Source organism: Ornithorhynchus anatinus, chromosome 2 (genome assembly GCF_004115215.2).
Source record: "Ornithorhynchus anatinus isolate Pmale09 chromosome 2, mOrnAna1.pri.v4, whole genome shotgun sequence".
Taxonomy (NCBI): domain Eukaryota; kingdom Metazoa; phylum Chordata; class Mammalia; order Monotremata; family Ornithorhynchidae; genus Ornithorhynchus; species Ornithorhynchus anatinus.
In genome coordinates, this window is record NC_041729.1 from 88,767,979 (window position 1) to 88,792,400 (window position 24,422).

The 24,422-nt window shown below is 40.7% G+C and overlaps 1 protein-coding gene across 1 annotated transcript in view; it reads left to right on the forward strand.

Moving 5' to 3' along the window:
- Nucleotides 1–24,422, forward strand: part of MAP3K5 (mitogen-activated protein kinase kinase kinase 5) — a 208,609-nt gene that overhangs the window by 121,059 nt on the left and 63,128 nt on the right. Inside the window, exons 9-11 of the mRNA XM_029083415.2 lie at nt 1,577–1,736; nt 7,991–8,144; nt 19,723–19,830. Coding sequence (XP_028939248.1) covers nt 1,577–1,736; nt 7,991–8,144; nt 19,723–19,830 — 422 coding nt within the window. The remainder of the gene's footprint in view (nt 1–1,576; nt 1,737–7,990; nt 8,145–19,722; nt 19,831–24,422) is intronic.

Here is a 24,422-nt window from a genome sequence, read left to right on the forward strand (position 1 = left end):
TAACAAAATAAATAGAGTAATAAATAATATAAACAAATATGCACAGTGCTGAGAGGTGGGGAGGAGGAAGAGCAGATGGCAAAGAAGGGGGGAATAGGGAGGGGAGGAGGAGCAGAGGGAAAGGGGGGCTCGGTCTGGGAAGGCCTCCTGGAGGAGGTGAGCTCTCAGTAGGGATTAGTACTAGAGCCCTTCAAGTCCATAAACATAATTACAGTGAAGCTCTGCTAATCAGCATTTTTGAAGAATGCTTGAATAACTTGGATATCTCTCCAAGTCTCAATTATGTTCTTTTCACCCACCTGGATTTCTCTGATTTGGCCTTCTGGTGTATTTTAGGGGATCTTTCTGTCAAAGTGAAGGTTTGATTTGTTGTGATCATTTGAGATCCCTGCCACGCTTGATAAAATACGTGCTACTGGTCCTGAGAGTGTCATTCCCACAGACAACCAACTTGCTATTTTTTATGTTCTCAATCAGTGTATATGAATCTCAAACGTATGCTTTTCTTAAATTATGCTTCCAGCAAGGTTGGAACCTTGGTTCATGAAAAAAACAAACAAATAAGAAAAGTTAAAGGGTCCTATAAGGGAGAGGTTTGGGCTATATTAATGAAGAGTTTCAGGCAAATGCTCAAAAGAATCTCTGCTTCAAATTGCATGAGAAGAAAAGTGTCTTTGGTCTATGAGTATAGCAGTGCAGTAGTGTGGATGCTTGAAAATGTAGAAAATATCTTGTTTTTTCTTTTAAAATGGACTCTGCTATTCTCCACAGAGAAATGAGATCTCTATTTTAATGTATTTTTTTAATCAGTTGTCAGCAGCTGAAAGCTTGGGAGCTATATCTGGCTCTTCTGGGAACCAAATAATGGGTCTGTAGCTGATGAGGAGGGAAAGCATTTTAAACTATCACCACCATGCTGATATGTTAAGCTGTGTATTTTAAATTTTGTGATTGGCTCTTGGTGCATCAACTGCTCCAAGTTCTCATTTTGTGTGGCTTTCCTACACGAAATGGTTTCTGACCCCAGTTCTAAAGGAAAGATAGATTATATTGTGTTTCTCATGAACAGTGCTGGTGTTATTGCTCCTAAAGTGTATTTGACAATATAACAGGGAACACTTGGGTTTAAAATTAAGGCCCACTGAAGTTAATAGGGCCAGATAAGACTGCCTGCACAAATACATCTTACCATCTCTTTACCACACCTAACCTTCACAGGCAATTTAAACCCATGCATATACTCATGAAAGAACAAACCTCCCTGCCACAAGCAAACCTTCACAAAACACTTCCAAAGCTTCATGGAGATAATGAAAATGCACTACTCCTGAGCATTAGCTATGAGAATTTTACTGTAATCTCCTCATATTTAAAGCATCTTACAGACTTCCCAAGCCAAAAAAAAACCACCCCCAAAAAACAGTTTCACACAAATCTTTGCTAAAACATAATGGCAAAATGGGCAAAGTGCCTCTTTTATCATTTTTCTGTCTTAAAAACACCAGCTTAAGTTTCTTTAACTAAAAAAGCCTTCCATTGATTATTTGTCAAAGAAAAAATTCATTTTATTTTTTAGGAGTGAAGCTAAGTAGCCTCCTTGGTAAGAAGGGAAACTTGGAAAAACTCCAAAGCTACTGGGAAGTTGGATTTTTCCTTGGTGCCAGTGTCCTGGCCAATGACCATCTCAGAGTAATTCAGGCTTCTGAAAAACTCTTCAAACTGAAGACACCTGCATGGTAATATTTTGCTTTGTTAATAATGCTGGGGAAAGTCCTCTGGGGTTTAATAGATGCCAAATTTAAGTTGAGGGACTATTGCATTGTATTTATATGAGTGGAATATGACACTTGCCCTCTTCATAGAATAGCATGTGCAATCTGGAAGAAATTTGTCACCAATATTTAAGTAATCTTGGTTGTGTCCAAAGCAAGGTCAGTGTATGTAACCTTTCTGTGCCTTTCTCTGTGCCTTCCTCTTTAAAAATTAGTGGGAGCAATTTGGCTAGTTTGTGTTTGATCAATCAATGAACTGTATTTATTGAATGTTTACTGTGTGCAGAGCACTGTACTAAGCACTTGAGAGAGTACAGTATAACAATATGACAGATACAGCATGATGTGGTCTATAAGGGAAGCTATCCAAAAATGAGGTTCACAGATTTATATCTTGTGGATAAATTTTGAATAAGCATATTGAATTAAGCACACCCAAAAGAGACATTGAGGTAGCTGCAGCTTCTTAACCTGTTCTCAAACTCATAGTCATGGTGAAAAGCCTCTTCTTCCACCTCATTCCTTTTGTGTCTCCCTCCCTTCTCCCCTGACCCTCAGTTTCTGGGATTTTCAGGATTTCTTTCCCATTAATACTTTTTGTATTTTAAATTATACATTTTCTTGTCCCCACTTAATATTGATTCAATTGCTGTTGTAAGAGAACTAGGCTTTCAAGTCGATGAAAACAAATACAGATAAGCATAGCTAAGGGACTGTAATTACATGGTTCATGTAACTATCTGTTGCCGAATTGTACATTCCAAGCACTTAGTACAGTGCTCTGCACATAGTAAGCGCTCAATAAATACTATTGAATGAATGAATACTGGAAAACTGAAAATTGTAGAAGAACATAAATGTAATATTTTATTTCCAATGCTTAGCTTAAATGAATATGTATCTTTCCCAGCAGCCTCTCAAGAGTAAATCTATGGCCTCTGACCCCATCCCTTTGCACCTTATCAAAACATTTGCTCCCTCCTTTTTTCCCTTCCTGGCCATCACCTTCCATCATTATTTTTCTAGTGGCTTCTCCTCCACTGTTTTCAGATATGCTAACGAATTGCTCTATCCTAAAAACAAATCCTCTCTTGACCCCATGGCTCCCTCCAGTTATTGCCCCATCTCCCTCTTACCATTCATTTCAAAACTCCTTGAGTGAGTCGTCTATACCTTCTGCCTTCATTTCCTTCCCTCTAATTCTGTTCTCAACCTCCTCCAATCTCCACCCCCTTCACTGCACAGAAACTGCGCTCCCTAAGGTATCCAGTGACCTCCTTCTTGCCAAATCCAATGACCTCTACCCCAGCCTGATCCTCCTCCATCTCTGAACTGCCTTGGACACTGTCGACCACTTCCTTCTCCTGGAAACATCTAACCTTGGCTTCACTGACACTGTCCTCTCCTGGTTCTCTTCCTGTCTCTCTGGCCACTCTTTCTCAGTCTCTTTCATTGGCTCCTCTTGTGCCTTCCAACCTCCAACTCTGGGAGTCCCTCAAGGCACAGTTTTGGGTCTTCTTCCAATTCTCCATCTCCATCCACTTCCCTGAAGAGCTCATTCACTCCTGCAGCTTCGGCTACCAACTCACTGCAGATTCTCAAATTTACATCTCCAGCCCTGATCTCTTCCCTTCTCTTCAGTCTCGCATTTCCTCCTACCTTCAGGACACCTCAAAGTAGACATGTCCTAACTAGAACTCCTCATCTTCCCACACAGAAATGTCCTCCCCCATCTTTCCCATCACTGTAGAAAACACTTTCATCCTCCCTGTCTCACAAGCCCTAACCTCAGTGTTATCATCAACTCATCTCTCTCATTTAACCCACATATTCAATCAGTGACCAAATCCTGTCAGTTCTACCTCTGTAACACTGCTAAAATTCACCCTTTCCTCTACACCTAAACTGCTACTATACTGATTCAAGCAAGCATTGAATCCTGCCTTGACTACTCCATCAGACTACTCACTGACTTACCTGTCTCCTGTCTCACCGGGCTCTAGTCCTTACTTCACTCTACTGCCTGGATTCTTTTTCTAAAAAAAAATTCAGTCCACTTTTCCTAACTTCTCAAGAACCTCCAGAGGTTGCCCATCCAACACCCTGTTCAATCCTCACTGAACTATTGAGACAGTTCAATAGTGCAAGTAGAAATGGTCCCTGCTTTCAAAGAGGTTACAATCTAGTGGGAGGGACAAACATTAAAGTCAATTAAAGGTAAGTAAACACAGAGTTTAAAGATATGTACATATGTACTCTGGGCTGGGGGACGGGTGGTTTCAGTCCTTAATAATAATGTTGGTATTTGTTAAGCGCTTTTTATGTGCAGAGCACTGTTCTAAGCGCTGGGGGAGATCCAGGGTAATCAGGTTGTCCCACCTGAGGCTCACAGTTAATCCCCATTTTACAGATGAGGGAACTGAGGCACAGAGAAGTGAAGTGACTTGCCCACAGTCACACAGCTGACAAGTGGCAGAGCCGGGATTAGAACCCATTCATTCATTCAGTAGTATTTATTGAGCGCTTACTATGTGCAGAGCACTGTACTAAGTGCTTGGAATGAACAAGTCGGCAACAGATAGAGACAGTCCCTGCCGTTTGACAGGCTTACAGTCTAATGACCTCTGACTCCCAAGCCCAGGCTCTTTCCACTGAGCCACGCTGCTTCTTAAGTGATGTGGTAGATCTAAAGTGGCAGTAGGGCCAGGGAGTAGGATGGGAAGATGAGGTATTATCAAGAAAGGCCTCATGGGAGAGATGTGATTTCAGAAGACCTCTAGAGAAAGGGAAAGCAGTCGTCTGCCAGATGTGAAATAGGAGGGAGTTCCAGTCTGAAGGGAGGATGTGAGCAAGAGGTTGTCAGTAAGAGATAAGAATGAGGCTCAGTATACGTCGGCTTGAGAGGAACTAAATGTGTAGACTGCATTGGAGAGGGAGAGGAGCAAGGATAAGAAGGGAGGAGAGAGCTGATGAAGTGTCAGGAGTTTTGGCTGTGGCAGAAAGAAATGGGCAAACACTGGAGTTTTTTGAGGAGTGGGGCAATGTGCACAGAATATTATTTTAGAAGAATATTCCAAGAAGCAGAGTGGTGTACGGACCAGTGAGGGGAGATACTGTTGGCATGAGGATTGTGAGGAGGCTGATGCCCTAATCGAGTCGGGATATGATGAACTCTTGGACCAGCATGGTGGCAGTTTAGATGGAGAGGAGGGATGGATGGATTCTGGAAATGTGAAAGAAAAACAAAAGAATTCAGTGATAGACCGAATATGAGGGTTGGGAGAGAGGGGCCAAGGATAATGCCAAGATTCTAGGCTGAGATACACGGGGACTGATGGTGTTGACAACAATCACAAGGAAGTTAGGTGAGCGAGAGGATTGGGAGGGCAGATGAGTTGTTCAATTCGGGACATGCTGAGCTGGAGGTGCCAGTGGGACATCCATGTAGAGGTAGGAGGAGTTGTAAAATTGCAGACAAAAGCAATCTGTATTTCAACCTAGCTGTTGCATTTTCATGTATGCTCTAGGCTGTCTAGGAGGCAAACAGCCTAGCAACAGCTATTTTTAGATCTTAAATCTTTCCATATTAGTCACGATAGCTTTTCAGAGGGTTAACTGGACCAGGTGACCCTAAAGTTAATATGACTATTTTTCTTCTTTGAAGACTGCATTCCCATTTAGATTGAAGGACAAATGAAACGAAACATACAGAGATTGAGTAGCAGTGCCTAGGTGGTAATAGGGGGCTACAACCTAGTAAGAAAAGCTTTTTGACCAAATTTTCCCTTGATCAAAGAGAGCTGGGCTCCAGTGAAGTGTCATGGTTGATGACTGTGAGCTTAGGCCTTTGAGTTTGTGACTGACCTTTATTGTGGTGGTGGGTGACTAGGTGTGGTAGAAGATTGTCCAAGCCACAATTGGGATCAAGGCCCAAAATCATCTGGGATGTGTTCTTTGAATCCTGTTTTTGAATATTGTTCACTGTTTTGGATTGGAAAAGGCAGTGCCTGATCCAGCCAGTCATTTCTTTTGTTTTAATTTAGAGTGGACAATTTTGGATGTTAGTGGAAAATGGTAGGGATGTTAGCTCACCTAGCTCAAAAAGAGTTTAGGTTTAGAGACACTTTTGGCTGGTAGATCCATAATAGGTGATCAGAGGGAAGGTTAGAGCTCTACCTTGAGAAGCAGCATGATTTGGTAGGATCAAGGAGTCAGAGGACCTGGATTCTAATCCCATCTCTGCCACTTACCTGCTGTATGACCTTTGGCAGGTTACTCGACTTCTTTGGGGATCAGTTTCCTCATCTGCAAAATGGGGATTCAATACCTGTTCTCCCTCCTACTTAGGCTGTGAGTTCCATGTGGAACCTGATTATCTCATATCTACCCCAGAAATTAGTACAGTGCTTGGCACATAATAAGCACTGAAATACCACTATTATTGTTATTATATTATTATTATCATTAATACCTTCCTCATCGTAGTGGCAGATGTAAGGTAGGAGACCATGACACTTTTCTAACAAGTATCCTGTGTTGTTGCTCCACACAAAATGCTGCACATTTAGTGGGCCATTGGTCTAACCCAGTACAACATTGCTTGGATTCTGTGTTCTGAGAGAGGAAGCTGGAGGAAAGATACCACCTGCCCTGCCCTATCCTCAGAGCCCCGACTTCACCTAAATCATGACATCGCCCCAAGTTCCCTGGTTGAATTCTGGCTCTCACCATGGAAGTATGAACTCTTGTTGGATATTATAGACAAATGGCATTAAAGCAATTGTAAGCTCATAATGGGCAAAGACCATGTCTGCCAACTCTATTGTATCATAGTTTCCCAAGTGTTTAGTATAATAATAATAATTATAGTATTTGTTAAGCACTTAGCGTGTGCCAAGCACTGTTCTTGATACAAGGTCAACAGGTTGTCCCACATGGGACTCGCAGTCTTAATCCCCATTTTACAGATGAGGTAACTAAGACACAGAGAGGTTAAGTGACTTGCCCACGTTCACACAGCAGAGAAGTGGCGGAGCCGGGATTATAACCCACGACCTCTGACTCCCAAGCCTGTGTTCTTGACACTAGGCCACGCTGTTTCTGCACACAGTACACACACACAATAGATACCATTGATGATAGAGCAATTTCTGCTGTCAAAAACCCTGTATAGAGGAGAGCTCTGCAAATGGGGATAGAAGTCAAGGTTCCCTAAGGTGACTGACTAAGTTTAGTTGGGTGGCTCCTAGGGCCCCCTGGGATGACTCAGGACTGCTGGGACCTCGTTGAGAAGTTTGGGGAACCTGTGGTGGGGATTGCACCACAATTACTCAGGGTGCAAGTTAAAGGAACCTTTGTCTAGTAATTGGAGGAGGGAAAGACAGTGAAACTCCAGTTAGTCCATTTTGTTAGCAGTTTTGGTAAAAGGTTCTGTTGAGGAGGAAGCTCGAAGTCTTGGCTGAAATGAAGTCTTTAAAGATTATTGATATCTTTCATTTACTCATATTCTAGCTACCAGAAAAAATTGAAAATGTTCCATATTAAAACACTTATATAGATCTTATTTCAATCTTGTTTTCAAGTATAACAAAATTAGTTATTCCAAAAAGAGGAATAGCCAAATTTTAGTGAAAAATGTATCCGTAGAAAACATCAACCACCCTCAGTGGTTTTATTAGTTTAATCCATTTATTCATTTATTGTTTTTGTTGTTACTAGTCAAACCTGTTTTCCCTCTAATTCCCATTATAAGTATACTCTTTGTGCATATCTCTTCCTCATTAGAACAGGGCAGAAAGGGGTTTTTGCCTTTATTGCATAGTATAGTACTGTAATACAATTTCTGCTTAACATGAAGTTCTTCAAGATTGCAACTTCCACATTATAGACCTGCTTTTACTTTTCTATTTACTTTCTTAACTGTGTGTGTGTGTATATGTGTATGTGTGTGAGAGAGAGAGATCTGACATAGCTCTTAGGAAATGTGGACATTCAGGATGAATTCAGCCACAGTACATATTTTCAGATTCTGCATAGGGAAGTCATACTATTGTGGTTGAGAAATGTCGGTGCAAAACTTCGCTTATATTTCAAGATTCAGATTCTCTCTTGATTATATTTTGAGGAATGACTGCACAGGGTACAATCCAATTAGCAAAATCCTTATTGGCCAGTCTGAGTTCTGAGCTAATTGATGTTTTCTGCTTTTGAACTCTTAGGTACCTCAAGTCTATTGTAGAGACAATATTGATATATAAGCATTTTGTAAAACTGACTACAGAACAGCCTCTAGCTAAGCAGGAGCTTGTGGACTTTTGGATGGATTTCCTGGTTGAAGCCACAAAGGCAGATGTGACTGTGGTAAGGTTTCCGGTGAGTATTTTTCACTTGAGTTGTTACCGTAATTTCTAATAGTGTCTTTTTAGCAGCATTATGCAACATAGCTAAGGGATGAATTTTTTCTGTTCCCCGGTTTCCATCTGACAGATGGAAATGACCATATAGCTGACCCACTATTTTTGCCATAAACCTCCATTCGTATCTGAAACTGTAACAGGCAGAATAAATGACCATCACCTCAGTGAGTGGTCCACCTGGCTCTCCCCCACCAGTCCACTTGACTTCGCTCCAGAAATTAATCAATCAATGGGCTTTACAGTCTCTAGACTGTGAGCACTCTATGAGCAAGGAATGTTTTTACCAACTCTGAAGTACTGTAATAATAATTAAGAATTGTGGTATTTGTTAAGTGCTTACTATGTGCCAGACAATATACAAAGCACTGTGGTTGAAACAAGTTAATCGGGTTGGACACAGTCCCTGTTCCACGAGCGGCTCACAGTCCTAATCCCCATTTTACAGATGAGGAAACTGAGGCGCAGGGAAATGAAGTGACTTGCCCAAGGTCACATGGACAAGCGGTGGAGCCGGGATTAGAACCCAGGACCTTCTGACTCCCAGGCCCGTACTCTATCCAATAGGCCATGCTGCTTCCCTTCTCTTCTAAGAGCTTATTTAGTACAGTGCCCTACAGTCAGTCAATCGAGGCTATTTAGTGAGCACTTACTGTGTGCAGAACACTTAGAGGAGTACAGTATAGCAGACATGGTAGACACGCTCCCTACCCACAAGGAGTTTTGAGCCCAGGGGCGGGGCATCAGACTTTAAAATAAATTACAGATATGCACATAAGTGCTGTGGGGCTCAGTGGGGTGAATAAAAAATGCAAATCCAAGTGCAAGGGTGATGTAGAAGGGAGAGGGAGTAGGGGAAATGATGACTTGGTCGGGGAAGACCTCTTGGAGAAGATGTGATTTTAATAAGGCTTTGAAAATGGGAAGAGTGAATGTCTGTAGGATGTGAAGTAGAAGGTAGTTCCAGGCCAAAAGCGGGATGCGGGCGAGGAGTCAGAGGCGAGATAGATAAGATCAAGGTACAGCGAGAAGATTGGCGTTAGAGTAGCAAAGTGAGCATTTTGGGTAGTAAAAGGAAATCAGCAAGGTAGGTTAGGAGGGGGCAGGTTGATTGAGTGCTTTAAAGTCAATGGCAAGAGGTTTCCCTTTGTTGTGGAGGTGGGTGGGCAACCACCGGAGGTTTCTGAGGAGTGGAGAAGCGTGGCCTAACCTTTTCTTTAGAATAATGATCCAGGCAGCAGAGTGACATAGGGACTGAAATAGGGAGAGAAAGGAGGCAGGAAGCTCAGCAAGGAGGCTGATGCAGTAGTCAAGACAGGGTAGGAAGAGTGCTTGAGTCAAATGGTAACAGTTTGGATAGAGAAGAAAGGACAGATTTTAGTGATATTGTGAAGGTAGAACCGATAGGATTTGGTGACAGATTGAATATGTGGGTTGAATGAGATGAGTCAAGGATTATGTCAAGCTTTACAGTCATGTGAGATGGGGAAGGTAGTGGTGCTATCTAGAGTGATGGGAAAGTCAGGGGGAGGACTGGGTTTGAGTGGGAAGATGAGAAGTTCTGTTTGGGAAGTTTGAGATGCTGGTGGGACAACCACATAGTGATGTCTCAAAGGCAAAAAGAAATATTAGACTGTAGAGAAGGTAAAAAAATACTGGAGCTGGAGATGTTGGTTTGGGAATCATCTGCATTGAGATGGTAGTTGAAGCCATGGAAGCGAATCAGTTCTCCAAGGAAGTAGGTGTAGATGGAGAATAGAAGACCCAGAGTTGAGCCTTGAAGGACTCTCATAGTTAGGAGGTGGGAGGCAGAGGAGGAGCCTGTGAAAGAGACTAAGAAGGAGTGGCCAGATAGATAGGAGAACCGGGAGAGAACAGTGTTAGTGAAGCCTAGGTTAGACAGTGTTTTCAGGAGAAGAAAGTGATCCACATGTTCAAAGGCAGCCGAGAGGTCGAGGAGGATTAGGATGGAGTAAAGGCCGTTGGCTTTGTCAAGAAAGAGATCATTGGTGACCATTAAGAGGGCAGTTCCCATGGAGTGAAGGGGGCAGAAGCCAGATTGGAGGGGGTCAAAGAGCGAATTGGAAGAGAGGAAGTGGAGGCAGTAGAGGTGACTTGCTCAGGGAGTTTGGAGGTGAATCAAGCAATTGGTCCTATTTATTGAGCACTTAGTGTGTGCAGAACACTGTATTAAGTGCACAGGAGGGTACAATATAACAGAGTTGGTTGACACAGGACACTAGGAGGGAGAAGGGGTAGAAACTGGAGGGAGCCATGGAGTCAAGGTAGGGTTCGAAAGCAATGGGAAGGAAGCCATTGGAGAGTGAACAGTTGAAGACAGTGGTCAGGGAGAGAAGAAAGTAGGGTGCAAGTGTTTTGATAAGGTGCAAAGTGATAGGGTTGGAGATACAGATGGAAGGAGTGGATTTTGATTTGAGGTAGGAGCTCTCTTGGGGTACTCCTGGTGAAGATGGAAGAGTCAAAGAAGGGGTAGGAGGAAGGAGGGACTGGAGAGGAGCAGGGAGATTTTAAGGAGATCACACCTGATGGTTTCAATTTTCTCAAAGTAGTACCTAGCTAGGTCATTAAGGGCAAGAGATGGGGAGGCGGGGGGTTTGATGAGGGAGTTAAACTGTGCAGAGGAGAAGACAGAGTTAAAGCCAACAAGGATGAATCTGAGAAGCAGGGTACACTAGTGGAAAGAGCAAGAGCCTGTGAGTCAGAGGACCAGGGTTCTAATCCCGGCTCTGCCACCTGTCCACTGTGTGACCTTGGGCAAGTCGTATAACTTCTTTGTGCTTCAGTTCTCTCATCAGCAAATGGGCATTCAATACTTGTTTCTCCCAACTTCTTAGTTTGTGAGCCCCATGTAGGCAGTATCTTGTATCTACTCCAACACTTAGTACAGTGCTTGACGCAGAGTAAGCGCTTAACAAATCCCAGCTCTGCCACTTGCCTGCCATGTGAGTCTTGGTCAAGTCACTTAACTTCTCTCTGCCTCAGTTACCTCATCTGTAAAATGGGGATTAAATCCTGCTTAAACTGTAAACCCCCACTAGGGATTGTGTCCACCCTGATTACTTTATGTCAACCCCAGTGCTTAGAACAGTGCTTGATACATAGCGAGTGCTTGACAAATGCTGTATAATAATACTAATTTTGTCAATCTTCTGAAATTTCTCAAAACCAGCTTTTTTAAAATGAATACATTTTTTTCTTTAAACCTGGAATTAGCCCAGGCTTCTCTTCTCCTTCATGAAGGAGAGAATTTTCCTTCGACTCAGGATGACAGTCAAAGGAAAAATAGGCCAAAAGCCAAGGATTACAAATCAAATAAGCATATCTGACTTTTCTGCACCCACAGTCCCCCTTTTAAAGGGGTAAAGCTTGTGAGCATGAGTAGCTTATGATAGGTATCTCCGTGCTCCATCCCATGTTCAAATTCCATCCAGGTCAGTTGAGTTGAAGTTTTGTAACCAATACAGGTTTAGTGTTTTATTATAGTTGTACAAATTAGTATTAGATATAATGTTCAGGATCATAAGTAGCAGCATGGCCTAGTGGATAGAGCATGGGCCTGGGTGGTCAGAAGGTCATGGGTTCTAATCCTTCTTCCGCCACTTGTCTGTTGTGGGACCTTGCATAAATTGGAGAAGCTGCGTGGCTCAGTGGAAAGAGCACGGGCTTTGGAGTCAGAGGTTATGGGTTCAAATTCCAGCTCGGCCACTTGTCAGCTGTGTGACTGTGGACAAGTCACTTAACTTCTCTGCGCCTCAGTTACCTCATCTGTAAAATGGGGGTTAGGACTGTGAGCCCCGCGTGGGACAACCTGATTCCCCTGTGTCTACCCCAGCGCTTAGAACAGTGCTCTGCACATAATAAGCGCTTAACAAATACCAACATTATTATTATTATTAAGTTGCTTGACTTCTCTGGGCCTCAGTTCCCTCATCTATGAAATGAGGATTAAGACTGTGAGCCCTATGTGGAACAGAGATTGTGTCCAACTCAATTATTTTGTACCTACCCCCATTGCTTAGAACAGGGCCTTGCACATAGTAAGTCATTAACAAATACCATTATTATTATCATACTGTACTATGGTAGTACTCTTCAAGTCCAAGAAATGATGACATGCAGACTTGGGTCTGCACCTCTCTCTCCCTAGTGAGAATTTAGAGCCTGGGCATTCAAGAATGAGGTGGTCTTACCTTTTTGCTTTTTGGGTTCCTAATCTCACTATTCCCAGAATCCTTTATGGAGCCATATGCCACAACCATTACTGACTTCCTAAGAATTATTACAGACAGTTAAATGTCCTTGGGAATTTATTTTCCTACATCTTCAGAAGGATTTCTCAAAATTTGCAAATGACTTCTTAGGTACCTTGGAAGCTTTAGTTGTACTTGGAGTGTGACTGATTTTTAAACATCATGCAACACTGTATAAATATGAACACATTCCCTTTGGTACCCTCCACCATCCTTTAGCAATGTGGCTGCTAGAAGAGATTGATTTTTGGATGGCACATATCTGTGATGATTTACTCCTTGACTTTTTTGCATTATACCTACCCACATTTTTAGTTGCCTATCAAAGGTCCTCACTGGGTGGTAAGCAAGTCTTCTACATTTCAACTAAATATAAATTTAATCTGCTTCTGGGATTTCTAGATTTAGTGAAAAATGGTAAACTATATGGAATTTGGATACTGCTGTGGTCTAGGAACCTCATTTCAGTCTTTGGAAGATGGTTGCCCATGGTTTATTGGGGTTCAAGGACTTGGAATAGGAAGATCCTTGAGAGCAGATCAATGATCACAAGTTGAGGAGAGCTGTGAAATGGTTTGACTCTAATCATTGTGGCTCTATGCTTGTAATTTTGACTAGATCATAAAGTCAAGTTTATGCCTTCTGAAGGACAACAGTTTTTAAGGCTGCAGACAGATTGAATAAAATGATATAATTATCCCTAAGGTTGGACAGGGAAATCTTGAAATGGTGGAGTACTTCTGGTTATTGTCATTCACTTAAGTACATTTCCAAGAAAGCTACTTGAATTGTATCATAGACAGCATCAGAAATAAGATTCCTCAGAAAAATGGTTTTGTTTTTCCATTTTTTTTTTCCCAAGCAGAAGAGTTAGCTGCCAGTTTTGCATCTTGGAGTGATCCCTCTTTGCTATGGTAGAGGAAAAAAGGGATTTATCCTCTGTAGAAAATGTCATTTGATCTTCAAAATTTTTAAATTACAGTTTATCTCATATACTTTTGTGGATCATTCTCCAAGACTTTTCGATTTGGTCGGCATTCAACTAGATCAATAAGTAATCTGAGACAAGAATTAAAGGCCATATTAACAAAATGTTTGCCCCTGGGGATGCTGTCTGGACTTATAGGTCCAACCCAAATCCTACTTTACTATTGTCCTTTCTCAGTCTCACTCTGATCCAAGTAACAAATATCAGAAATTCCAGATTCCTTATCACTGTCTAGTGTTTGCAGTGATAAGGAATCTGGAATTTCAGGTGCCAGGGTTTCAAATGTCGTTTGCAGTCTTGTTTAAAAAAATGATTGAACAGAAATATTTGAGTCTTCTTCAAAGACATAAAGATGAGGGACCTTCTGGGACCACCATAGTGTGGGATGAAGAGATGTAGATAAAGTAGTTATGTAGAAATGAGAGAAAGAGAGATGGAGAGAATCCATAATCTTGTTTTGGGCAGGGTACATGACTGCTAACTTTGTTGTATTATCTCAAGCACTTAGTACAGTGTTCTGCAGTTAGCAAGTGCCCAATACCATTAATGATTTGTATTTTATGCACACTCAATTTTCTTATAGCATGGGAGTTATGTTCCTGATGAGTAATGAATCAGTCAATCATTGGTGTTTATCGAGTGCTTACTGTGTGCATTAAACACTTGGGAAAGTATACTAAGATTACAGTCTATAGGGAGAGACGGATATTAAAATAAATTACAGATAAGAGAAATAGTAGAACATAAGGTTATGTTCATAAGTGCTGTGCTGAGTATCAAAATGCTTAAGGGGTACACAGCCAAGTGCAGAGTTAACACAGAGGGAAGTGGATAAGAGAAATAAGGGTTTAGTCAGGGAAGGCCTATTAGAGGAGATGAGATTTTTTTAGGAAGGTTTTGAAGATGGGAAGACTGGTAGCCTTTTGGGTATGAAAGGAGAAGGATTTCCAGGCTCAAGGGAGAATGCAGGCAGCAGTAGACGGCAAGACGGAGATGAAACTGCAGTGAATAAGTGGGTGTTAGAAGAGTGAATTGTGCAGGTTGAGTTGTAGTAAATCAATTAGCTTAAAGTAGGAGGGGTAAAGCTTATTGAATGCCTTAAAGCTGATGATAAGGAGTTTATGTTGGATGAGGAGATAGATGGATGGACAACCATTGGTGGTTTTGAGGAGTGGGGAGATATAGACTGAATTGTTTGTTGAAAGAATGATCCAGGCAGCAGAATGAAGTATGGACTGGAAAGGGGACAAACAGGATACAGGAAGATCACTGAGAAGTCCAATACAATAGTCAAGGTGGAAAGTGATAGTGTTTTGGTTAGCATAGTAATAAATGGAGAGGAAAGGGTGGATTCTAGAGATGTTGTGAAGGTAGACCAACAGGATTTGGTGACAGATTGAATGGGCAGGTTGAGTGAGAGAGATAACTCAAGGATAATGCCAACATTACAATCTTGTGAGACAGGGAGGATGGTGGTGTTGTCTACAATAATAGGAATAACATGGGAGAGCAAGGTTTGGGTGGATAGATGAGGGGTTCTGTTCTGGACAGGTTAATCTGGAAGCAATGGCAGGACATCTAAGTAGAAATGTCCTGAAAGGCAGGAGGAAATACAAGACTAGAGAGAAGGAGAGAAGTGAGGACTAGACAGGTAGGTGTGGGAATCATCTATTACAGATGGTAGTTGAAGCCATGGGGTAAAATAGGAGATCCAGAACTGAGCTTTGAAACGCCCCCAAAGTTAGAGTGTGGAGGAAGAGGAGGAACCAGTGAAAGAGACTGAGACTGAGAGAGATAGGAGAACCAGGAGGGGACAATCAATGAAGCCAAGGTTAGAATTAAGGAAAACTCATACTACTGTACTTATGCCTTTTCTGGCCCCCAAACATGCTCACGAGCATCTCTTCCAATGTTGCGTCTTGTTCTATTCAGATCAGTGTATGGAGTCAAAAGAACATCTCCTTGTTCACTAGCAGTGTTGAATCCAAAGTGTATGGTTAAACTTGCTTTGTGGAAAAACTGAGCATACTTGTATATGGTTGTCCTTCATGCTGCATTGAGATCCTCCTATCCATATGGGCAGGTGTGGGTAAATAAGACTGCTTGATTGACATTGTTTTTCAGATCATACATATGAAAATATTTTCCTGTGCTAGGATGATTCAGTGCCTGTTGGTTTACAATCTGACCACAGCATACTAGTCTTCTAGAAACTCTGCTTAAGCAGAGCCTCCCTTTGATGTTGACTCCCTACCTTCAAAGGCTTCTTTAAAATCACATCTCCTCCAAGAGGCCTTCCCTGACTAAGCTATCATTTCACCTACTCCCTCTCCATTCTGCACCACCCTTGCATTTGGATTTTTATCCTCTTTTCACTCCACCTGAGCCCCACAGCACTTATGTACCTATCCATAAATTGTTTCGATGTCTGTCTTCCTCTCTGAGCTCCTTGTGGGCAGAGATCATGTCTAATAATTCCAATATGTATTCTCTCCCAAGAGCTTAATATTGTGTTCTGCACACAGTAAAGGCTCAAGAAATGTGAACGACCGATTGAGTATGCACCAGACTGGGTGGACAAGAGGGGATGTATCCCAACAGTCTCAAACAGTCGTGATTGTATCGCAGTCAATCAGTCAACCTCTTGCTGAACCTCATTATTTATGGCTGTGCCTCACTGCCACTTTCAATCACTCGTTCTATCTTTCTCCTTCTGTGGGCCCTATTTCAGTTTGCTATACAAGGAATTGTTTGGATATCCTGTTGTTGTCCATTCTTCTCCCATGTCCCAACTAGTGAAACTGTGTTGCAATAAGCATTACCTCAGTGCCGATGAGCTGCTGTGTCCCAGATATAATTGGTGATAATCTTGTCTGGCTGCATGATGTCGAGTACGATGGATAGACCATGTTGATGAAACTGTTTGAGAAACCAGATGTGCCTCTTCTGTAGTGGGTCCAGTTCTCCCAGCCCTATAAAGGCTGGCTGCCACCAGAGCATTAGAAACCTTCAGTTTTTAATGAAGTTTGTTGTTATCAAACTCTTATCAGTTGTCCAAAGTATCAATTGCTCCTTTTTGTCCTTTATTTACTAGTGCATTGTGTAGTGCCTAGCTAGTAGGTTTAGTTGGCCAATTAAAAAATCTTGGGTTTTGCGTGGAGGTATTTTTTGTAAAAAATCTTGGGTTTTGCGTGGAGGTTTTGTGTAGATTTTCTGCTCCAGGCTTACATGTAACCTTGGTTTCATCTGCCTTCAGAGGTCAGTCATAGGCATACAGCTGCTGCTGAATGAATATTTCAAAGACTTGCCCTTGATGCTTACAGAATTGGAAAGGATTCTCGGTGAATTTGAAGCATATTTAACCTCAACTTCCATGTTTCTGTTGTTCTCCAAGCAAGGTGGCAAAGAATAAGTTGAATAGAACTGAATGTACTACGTGTCCCTGTAGTGATGACGAAAAGTCATATTTTCAGCTTAACTCAACTTAGAATAGCATGAGGGAGTAGCCTTGGGAGTGAGGTGAACTTTTAAAGGACAGCCAATTTGCTTACTAGTTTCTAGAACACAGTTTCTTGATAACGTTAAATGTTTTCTAAGATCTACAGATAACTAGGTAGAGGTCTTGAGGTTACTCTGTCCTCATTATTGCTGTCTGCTACTACGTTTTGGTCGGACACTTTGCTGTGACTCAGAGAGCTATTGGTTAATAATCTTCAAATCATTGTCCAGAAGAGCACTGGGATAGATGAATTATTATGCAATTTTGAAGTACAGAATTCACTAGGCTATCTGGCTGTGGTTTATCTAAGATGTAGATTAGTCATGCCCTTCTCTTGTAGCTGGTGTGCACATATATGCATACAGATTAAAAAAAGATTTTGAAGACTCTTCTCCTGCCTAATGAAACATATAGTGAACTCTCAATATCCAATTCACTCTTCAATTTCAGAGAACCAGAGAATCAAAAAGTTTGGGTAATCAAAAAAGATCTTTTAAAACCAGATTAAAGAACCTCCAGCTTTCACCATGGAGCTGGAGCATGAAAGCTGGAGATTCTTCACTCTGGCTGTAAAAGGTCTTTTTTGATGATTCATGCTTTTTGATTTTCTGGTTCTTTGAAACTGAAGGTTGAGCTGGATATTGAGGGTTTACTCTATGTTTCATTAAGTATGAGAAGAGTTTTCAATGCATTCTTTTTCCTAAATATGCATACATGCACAAACCAGCTTCACTTAGAGAAAAATGAAAAGTGTGACTGGAGTTGGGAAAAATAAAATATATTACTTTAGGAAAATACACAAGGGTAAAAAGATTTGGATAAACTCCTGGATGAGAGGTCCATATAAGGCTATATTAACAAGAAAGTTAGGGATGAAAATGGAAAGTTTGTTACGCAACTCTAACCATTAGAATATATTTCAAAGACGTTTACCGTCACACTTCCTTGAAGTGTCATGGTACCATTGGAGAACATCTGACTGGATGAAACATTGGTCGGATGCAGTAGTGGCATTGTTTATGGTTTTACATTCTCATACTTCAACGTTAGACAGCTATGACTCATAAGACTGTCTCTCCTTGTTATTTTTTCCCCAAAGATGCTCAGAATTTTTTTTCCACTTTTTATTTGAAAGATTTACTGATACTTGGTAAATTCCAGGAACCAATTTTCTCGAAGTACTTCTTTGAATTTTGAACACTGGAGTGGGAAATGACTGTTCCAATTTCCCCCTGCCACAAGGTTGGCCTGTCTTTTTTTTAGTTTTGCTTTTAGTGGCCTTTATTCCTCCAATCTTCTCTTCCCAAATTGTGAGAAAATCTGTTTGAGAATTCCACCTGTGACCAATTTAGTTTACTAGTTGTATATTAATATGATATATTTGAGTACTTTCAGGATCTGTTTGTGTATGGATTCTAACAGTGCCTAGCTTGCTGTGGGAGCCCGGTAAATGCTAAATGACAGTCACCACAGGAAGTAGATGGCTTAGGAGTCTATATACCTACCACCAGATTATGGTCTAGAACATGGCTTCTCAACACTATATTTATCTTTCACCACATCCCTTTTGCCCTAAAGACAGATGTGAGGCATTGTTAAAGCTCTCTTTCGAAGGAGATAGAATCTCTTATTATTGGAAATACCAGTTTCCTCTCTAAGACCAGAAGACGGTAAGTTATAACTGCTTAAACAGTGTGCCTGGTGAAGTGTCCTCAGCTCCCATTCGTTCAAATACCAGTGTTTTTTCCTAAGACCGTTTGCATGGGCACAATGTCTGATATACATTCCTCCTCATGTAAGTATAAAAATAAATTATTAATTCAATAGTATTCATTCAATAGTATTTATTGAGTGCTTCTATGTGCAGAGCACTGTACTAAGCGCTTGGAATGAGCAAGTCGGCAACAGATTTAATTCATGATTTAATTCATGTCCTAGTTCCATTTCTGCTATTTATAACTTGAAATGGTATTCTCTGTATTTCTGGGTAAAATCACACATTAGGTACTTGATGAAATTTGGCAATTTTTGCTTATAAATACTATCTGGAGAAAAATATGAACCCTACAAGAACTAAGGGGAGAAAAAAAGAGAAATTCATAAGAGGTTTTTTTCAAGACCCTTTGTCAAGTAAAAGTTGAATTTTATGATTATGGAAAGCTATAAAAATGCATGGAGAAACTAAGTTAAGCAGTAGTGATCAGAAGTTAAAGCCGGTTTTTACTGAAACAGACCCCGGGGGTATGCGTCTCTAATTAGGTCACTGTCTTTGTTGTTGTCTTAAGCCTTCATCACTGACCCATAGCAACACCACATCTCTTCCAGAATGCCCCACCTCCATCTGCAATCATTGCAGTAGTGTATCCATAGAGTTTTCTTCGTAAAAATGCAGAAGTGGTTTACCATTGCCTCCTTCCATGCAGTAAACTTGAGTCTCCACCCTCTACTCTCTCCCATGCCGCTGCTGCCCAGCACAGGTGACTTTTGACTTGTAGCAGCAGAGTGCCTTCCACTCGCTAGCCACTGCCCAAGCTAGGAATGGTTATGCCTCTGCTTCATTTTTCCCTCCTGTAGTCGAGACTGGTAGAGGACTGGAAACTCTTCAGGTGTGGCCCTGAAAGGGGCACTGCCTTTATGTTGTTTGAATTGTTTGAATTCTGCTAACGTGCAGAAATGTTTAGGTAAGTTTTAATTTTTAGTTTAGAGTTTTAGATTTAAGTTGTGAGATTTGGTGTTTTTAAGCTCCTAAGAATCCTTTTCTTTGTTTTGAATTTCAAAGGTTTTAATATTAGAACCAACAAAAATCTATCAGCCGTCCTATCTCTCTATCAACAATGAGGCAGAAGAGAAAACTGTATCCATCTGGCATGTGCTTCCTGATGACAAGGTAAAGTGCATCAATAACTTTGAAAAAAAGCCTATGTATTAGTTGTGAAGCCTCCTTCAATGAGCAGTGAAAGCTTCTAACATTCATACAGAGCAAATACAAATCCTGCCAATAACTGGGGAAGCAAAATTTGTTTAAATAGTTTTTGTTCTTATTTAATCATCCTTTGCATTGCAAAACCTGTCATATTTATGCTCTGAGTTAAATATGGCTAATGCAGTGTTATATATGAATATGCTCTTTCAGGATTGAGGCTGTGTGCCCCATATGAGACAGGGACTGTGTCCAACCCTATTTGCTTGTTTCCACCCCAGTACTTAGTACAGTGCCTTGCACATAGTAAGGGCTTAACAAATACCACAATTATTTTTCCATTATTATTATTAATAATAATAAAGTTAGAGAGTTATCAAAATTTCCCTTGCAATTAAAATTGTACATTTGGTTACTTCTCTGATGCAGAGTAAACTCATGTCATGTATTTGAAATGTGCCACCAAATTGAAATGAACCAAATTGAAATGAAATTGAAATTGAAATGAATTGAAATTGAAATGTGAACCAAAATTATTAAAAGTACCATCTGTCTCAGCATACTTTTAGCATAATGTCTTTTGAATTCTAAACCCTAATGGAATCATTGTTTTGAACTAGTCGGGATGAACAATCATCTTAGAAATCTCATGCCAAACAGCCAGTGCATCCTTAGACGGTCTAGTGGGCATCAAACTAAACATCTCTAAAACTCTCTAATTTACTGTATAGTTATGAGTCCTGAGTGTACTATGTGGCACCCCCATCTTCCACACAAATTTCACAGTTGATGATAACTTTATGCATTTCTGGACTAATAACAATAATAATAATAATTGCAGTTTTTGTTAAGCTCTTACTTATGTGCCAAGCACTTTTCTAAGCACACTATACTTCGGGATGGATACAAGCCAACTCGGCTAGACGTAGTCCCCGTCCCATGTGGGCCTCATAGTCTCAATCCCCATTTTACAGATGAGGTAACTGAGGCTCACAGAAGTGAAGTGACTTGTCCAAGGTCACACAACAGACAAGTGACACAGAGCCAGAGACCCCATGACCTTATGACTCCCAGGCATATGGTCCATCCGTCCATCCATGCTATTTTTCTCTATAGTGTGGTCTATTGGAAAAAGCCCAAGACTGAATGTCAGGTGACCTGGTTCTAGTCTGGTTCTTCTATTTGTCTGCTGATCTCTCTGGACCTCAGTTTCCTCATTTGTAAAATGGGGATAAAATATCTATTCTCCTTCCTTCTTAATTGTGAAACTGTGTGGGGCAGGGGTTTGTGTCTGATTTGATTATCTTGAATCTGCCCCGAGTTCTCAGCACAGTGCTTGGGTCATCATGAGCACATAATATGTGCCAGCATTATCATTATTATAAATTGTCATTATTATTATTATTAGTCTCTTCTCCTTTTCCTCCTCTTGCTCCTCTCTCCCCTCCCCTTTCTAGGATTATTAATATTATTATTATTATCATCAGTATTATCATTATTACTACACAGTCAGACCAGTGGTTCAAGCAACCCAGGGTCTTATCTCCAACTGTGGCATCACAGCACACTTGTATATCAACAACTTGTTCCCCTAGTCATGTTTGGAGAAAGAATGCTAAATATGGTACAAAATCAACTCAACTGTGGGTACGCTGCTTCGGGCATAAAACAGCATAAAAATTAAGTAGTTAAAGGGGACATGCTCTTTGAAATGATCTAAGATTGCTCCTGGTGATTTCCAACTATCAAAAAATGTTTTCAGGCTAAGTGAGCTGAAATCAGGGGGGCTCCTTTAGGAGAAATAAAACATTAAGTGGTCCAGGTAGGGAGGAAGCTGTCAGGAATTAAAGTAAAGCTTGGCACATTAGGGCTAACTTGAGCCTCACCCCGCTGCTAGAGCAGAATATTGTATTACAGAGAGGGGCTAATGAGAAAAAACAGAGGCGAGCAAATGCTCCTAAATGTATATGGACAAGGTCTCCTCCTGATGAATGACATGACAACAGATTCCAGTGGTATATAAGTTGTTTACTGGCCTGTGGCTAAAGGATTTGGAAAGGGCCTCTTCATGGAATTTAGGGTTTTCCCTCAGGCAGACACTTGTGGAAAATTCCTTCAGGACAGGAGAAGTCATCAGAATTTATTTCCAAGCACAATGGAAGGGATTTTTTCTGTTAATACTGAAAGGATGATCCACTGCCAGTTCTCCAGAATCATCTCAGAGAGTCATTGTAAAAATGATATTTGTTAAGTGCTTACTACATGCTAAGCAATGTTCTAAGTGCTGGGCTTATCAGGTTGGATGCAGTCCCTGTCCCATGTAGGGCCAAAAGAGAAGAGGTAGCATGGCTTAGTAGAAAGACCATGGCTCTGGAAGTTAGGATTCCTGAGTTATATTCCCAGCTCTATCACTAGCCTGCTGTGTGATCTTGGACATATCATTTGACCTGAACAGACCTCAGTTTTCCCATAAGTAAAATAAGAATGTGTCCTTTCTCACTACCTCTTAGAGGGTGGATCCCTGAACAATAGGAACTGTGTCTGATCTGGTTTCTTTACACCTGTCCAGCACACTGCTTGACACTAAGTGCCTAGTAAATACCATAGTTGTCATTATTATCATTCATAAATTGCAAAAAGAAGAAGTAGTAGGAGGGTGATAGAGACGAATGAGTTAGGGTAGGGAGAAATGGAAAGATAGAAGCAGCGAGGGGAAATTTGGAGTGGCCTCATAGAAAAGAGAAAGGTAACTTGAGGACATTGGAAGCAGACAGTGAATTTAGAGGAATTGGCAAGAAAGTAGAATTGGAGATCACAGCAGTAATAATTGGAAGGAAGAAAAGGAAAGAATGGCCAGAGAGATTTCAAAAGAGAACTAGTTTCCAGCTAGTTGTCATATTCTTTTATTTGTCAAACATAGAGACTCTTCTTTAAGTACAAGAAAGTGGGAACTTTTTCTTTGCATGTGATATGGAGGATAATGTTAATATTTCCTCATCTCTGATGAGAAATACACACGTTGGAATATTTAGCTTGAGAGATGTGACATTTGCAAAGCATTTTAAATTCTCTTTACATTAATATAAATAAATAAATTACAAATTGTACATCCGTGCTGTGGGGATGAGGGTTTAGTGAATTTCAAGTGCCTAAGGGTACAAATCCAAGTGCATAGACAATGGAGAAAGGGGGTGGGGGAAGCAGTTAAATGCGCTTTGAGCAAATTACGAACTACTGAAATGAAGGTTTGTTTTTTCTGGATTTGAGGCCTACTCTCAGCAACTCACTGTCCATAGAATGTGAATTTTCACTGTCATAGTCTCTGACGTTTCATTCTCTCATTCAGTCCTATTCATTGAGCACTTACTGTGTGCAGGGCACTGTATTAAGTGCTTGGGGGAGATTACAATATAACAATAAACAGACCCATTCCATGCCCACATGAAGTTGCTGAGAAGAGGGAGAACTTACTGCTGAAATGCATTCAGTCAGCTTCAAAAGTACCTAATATGATTCTATCTATATTAGTTTGAGGAACCTGATGCTTCTTTCGAATACCGGATGTTGAACAACATGCCTGTCAGTCTTCTTTGCATTCTTATGCTAAAAATGAAATATCACTGTTTCAGCTTGTGCAAAGCCTACCCTTTTGGAGTGTATTATGCAAAAACTGACAACTGTGCAGAGTGAGGCTTTTACCTAGCCTAACATAAAATTTAAGTTAAATCAAAAAAAAGGGGAGATTGTGTGGGTATTTAAGTTTCCAGTAAACTAAGTTTTGGAGTACTTTGACATCTTTTTACTTTGGGATCTCAGGAAAATAGATGTCAGCTGTATGATGTTGTCCAGCAATGTAATCCAAGAATACGCCTGTCACATCCAAAAAAAATAAGAGCATTTTTCATCTCGTAAGCCTTAAAGTTGTCTTCCAAAAAAGAACTAAGTTCTCCATAAACTAAGCTACTGGACTTTTGATTTGTAGTGTATTTTTAGTACATTCTGTTGGATTTGAGGAGAGAGGGCATTCCAGGCCAGAGGCAGGACATGGATTTAGGGGATTTTAAAAAAGATAATGTGTGTTTCAAGTTCAAATACACCAATTTATTATTAGTCACTAAGTACTCTCAGTAACATTACCAAGTTTCCATACTAGGTTGAGAATTACCTAAAGCTACCAGAGAGGAGAAGGAATGAAACAGGACTGGAAGAAGGTACATGCATTGTCCCAAGAAGAGAGGAAAAAATTCCTGCTTTTCTTTCAGAAAAGTGAAGTAGAGTATAAAAATGTATTCCCACCCCTACTGTTATTAATATGGTAGTTGTTGTATGGCAATGCATAAGTTTTCTTCAGCCCAACAGAATGGAAAACATACTTTCTTAAATGAAATAATTGAAAAAGTGATGATAGCTTAAACTTGACATGTCAAATGTAGATTAATTCAGTTATATTTATTGAGCTATTACTGTGGGCAGAACAGTATATTAGGTGCTTAGGAGAGTACAATGCAGCAATAAACAGACACGTTCCCTGCCCACAACGAACTTACAGTCTTTGGGTA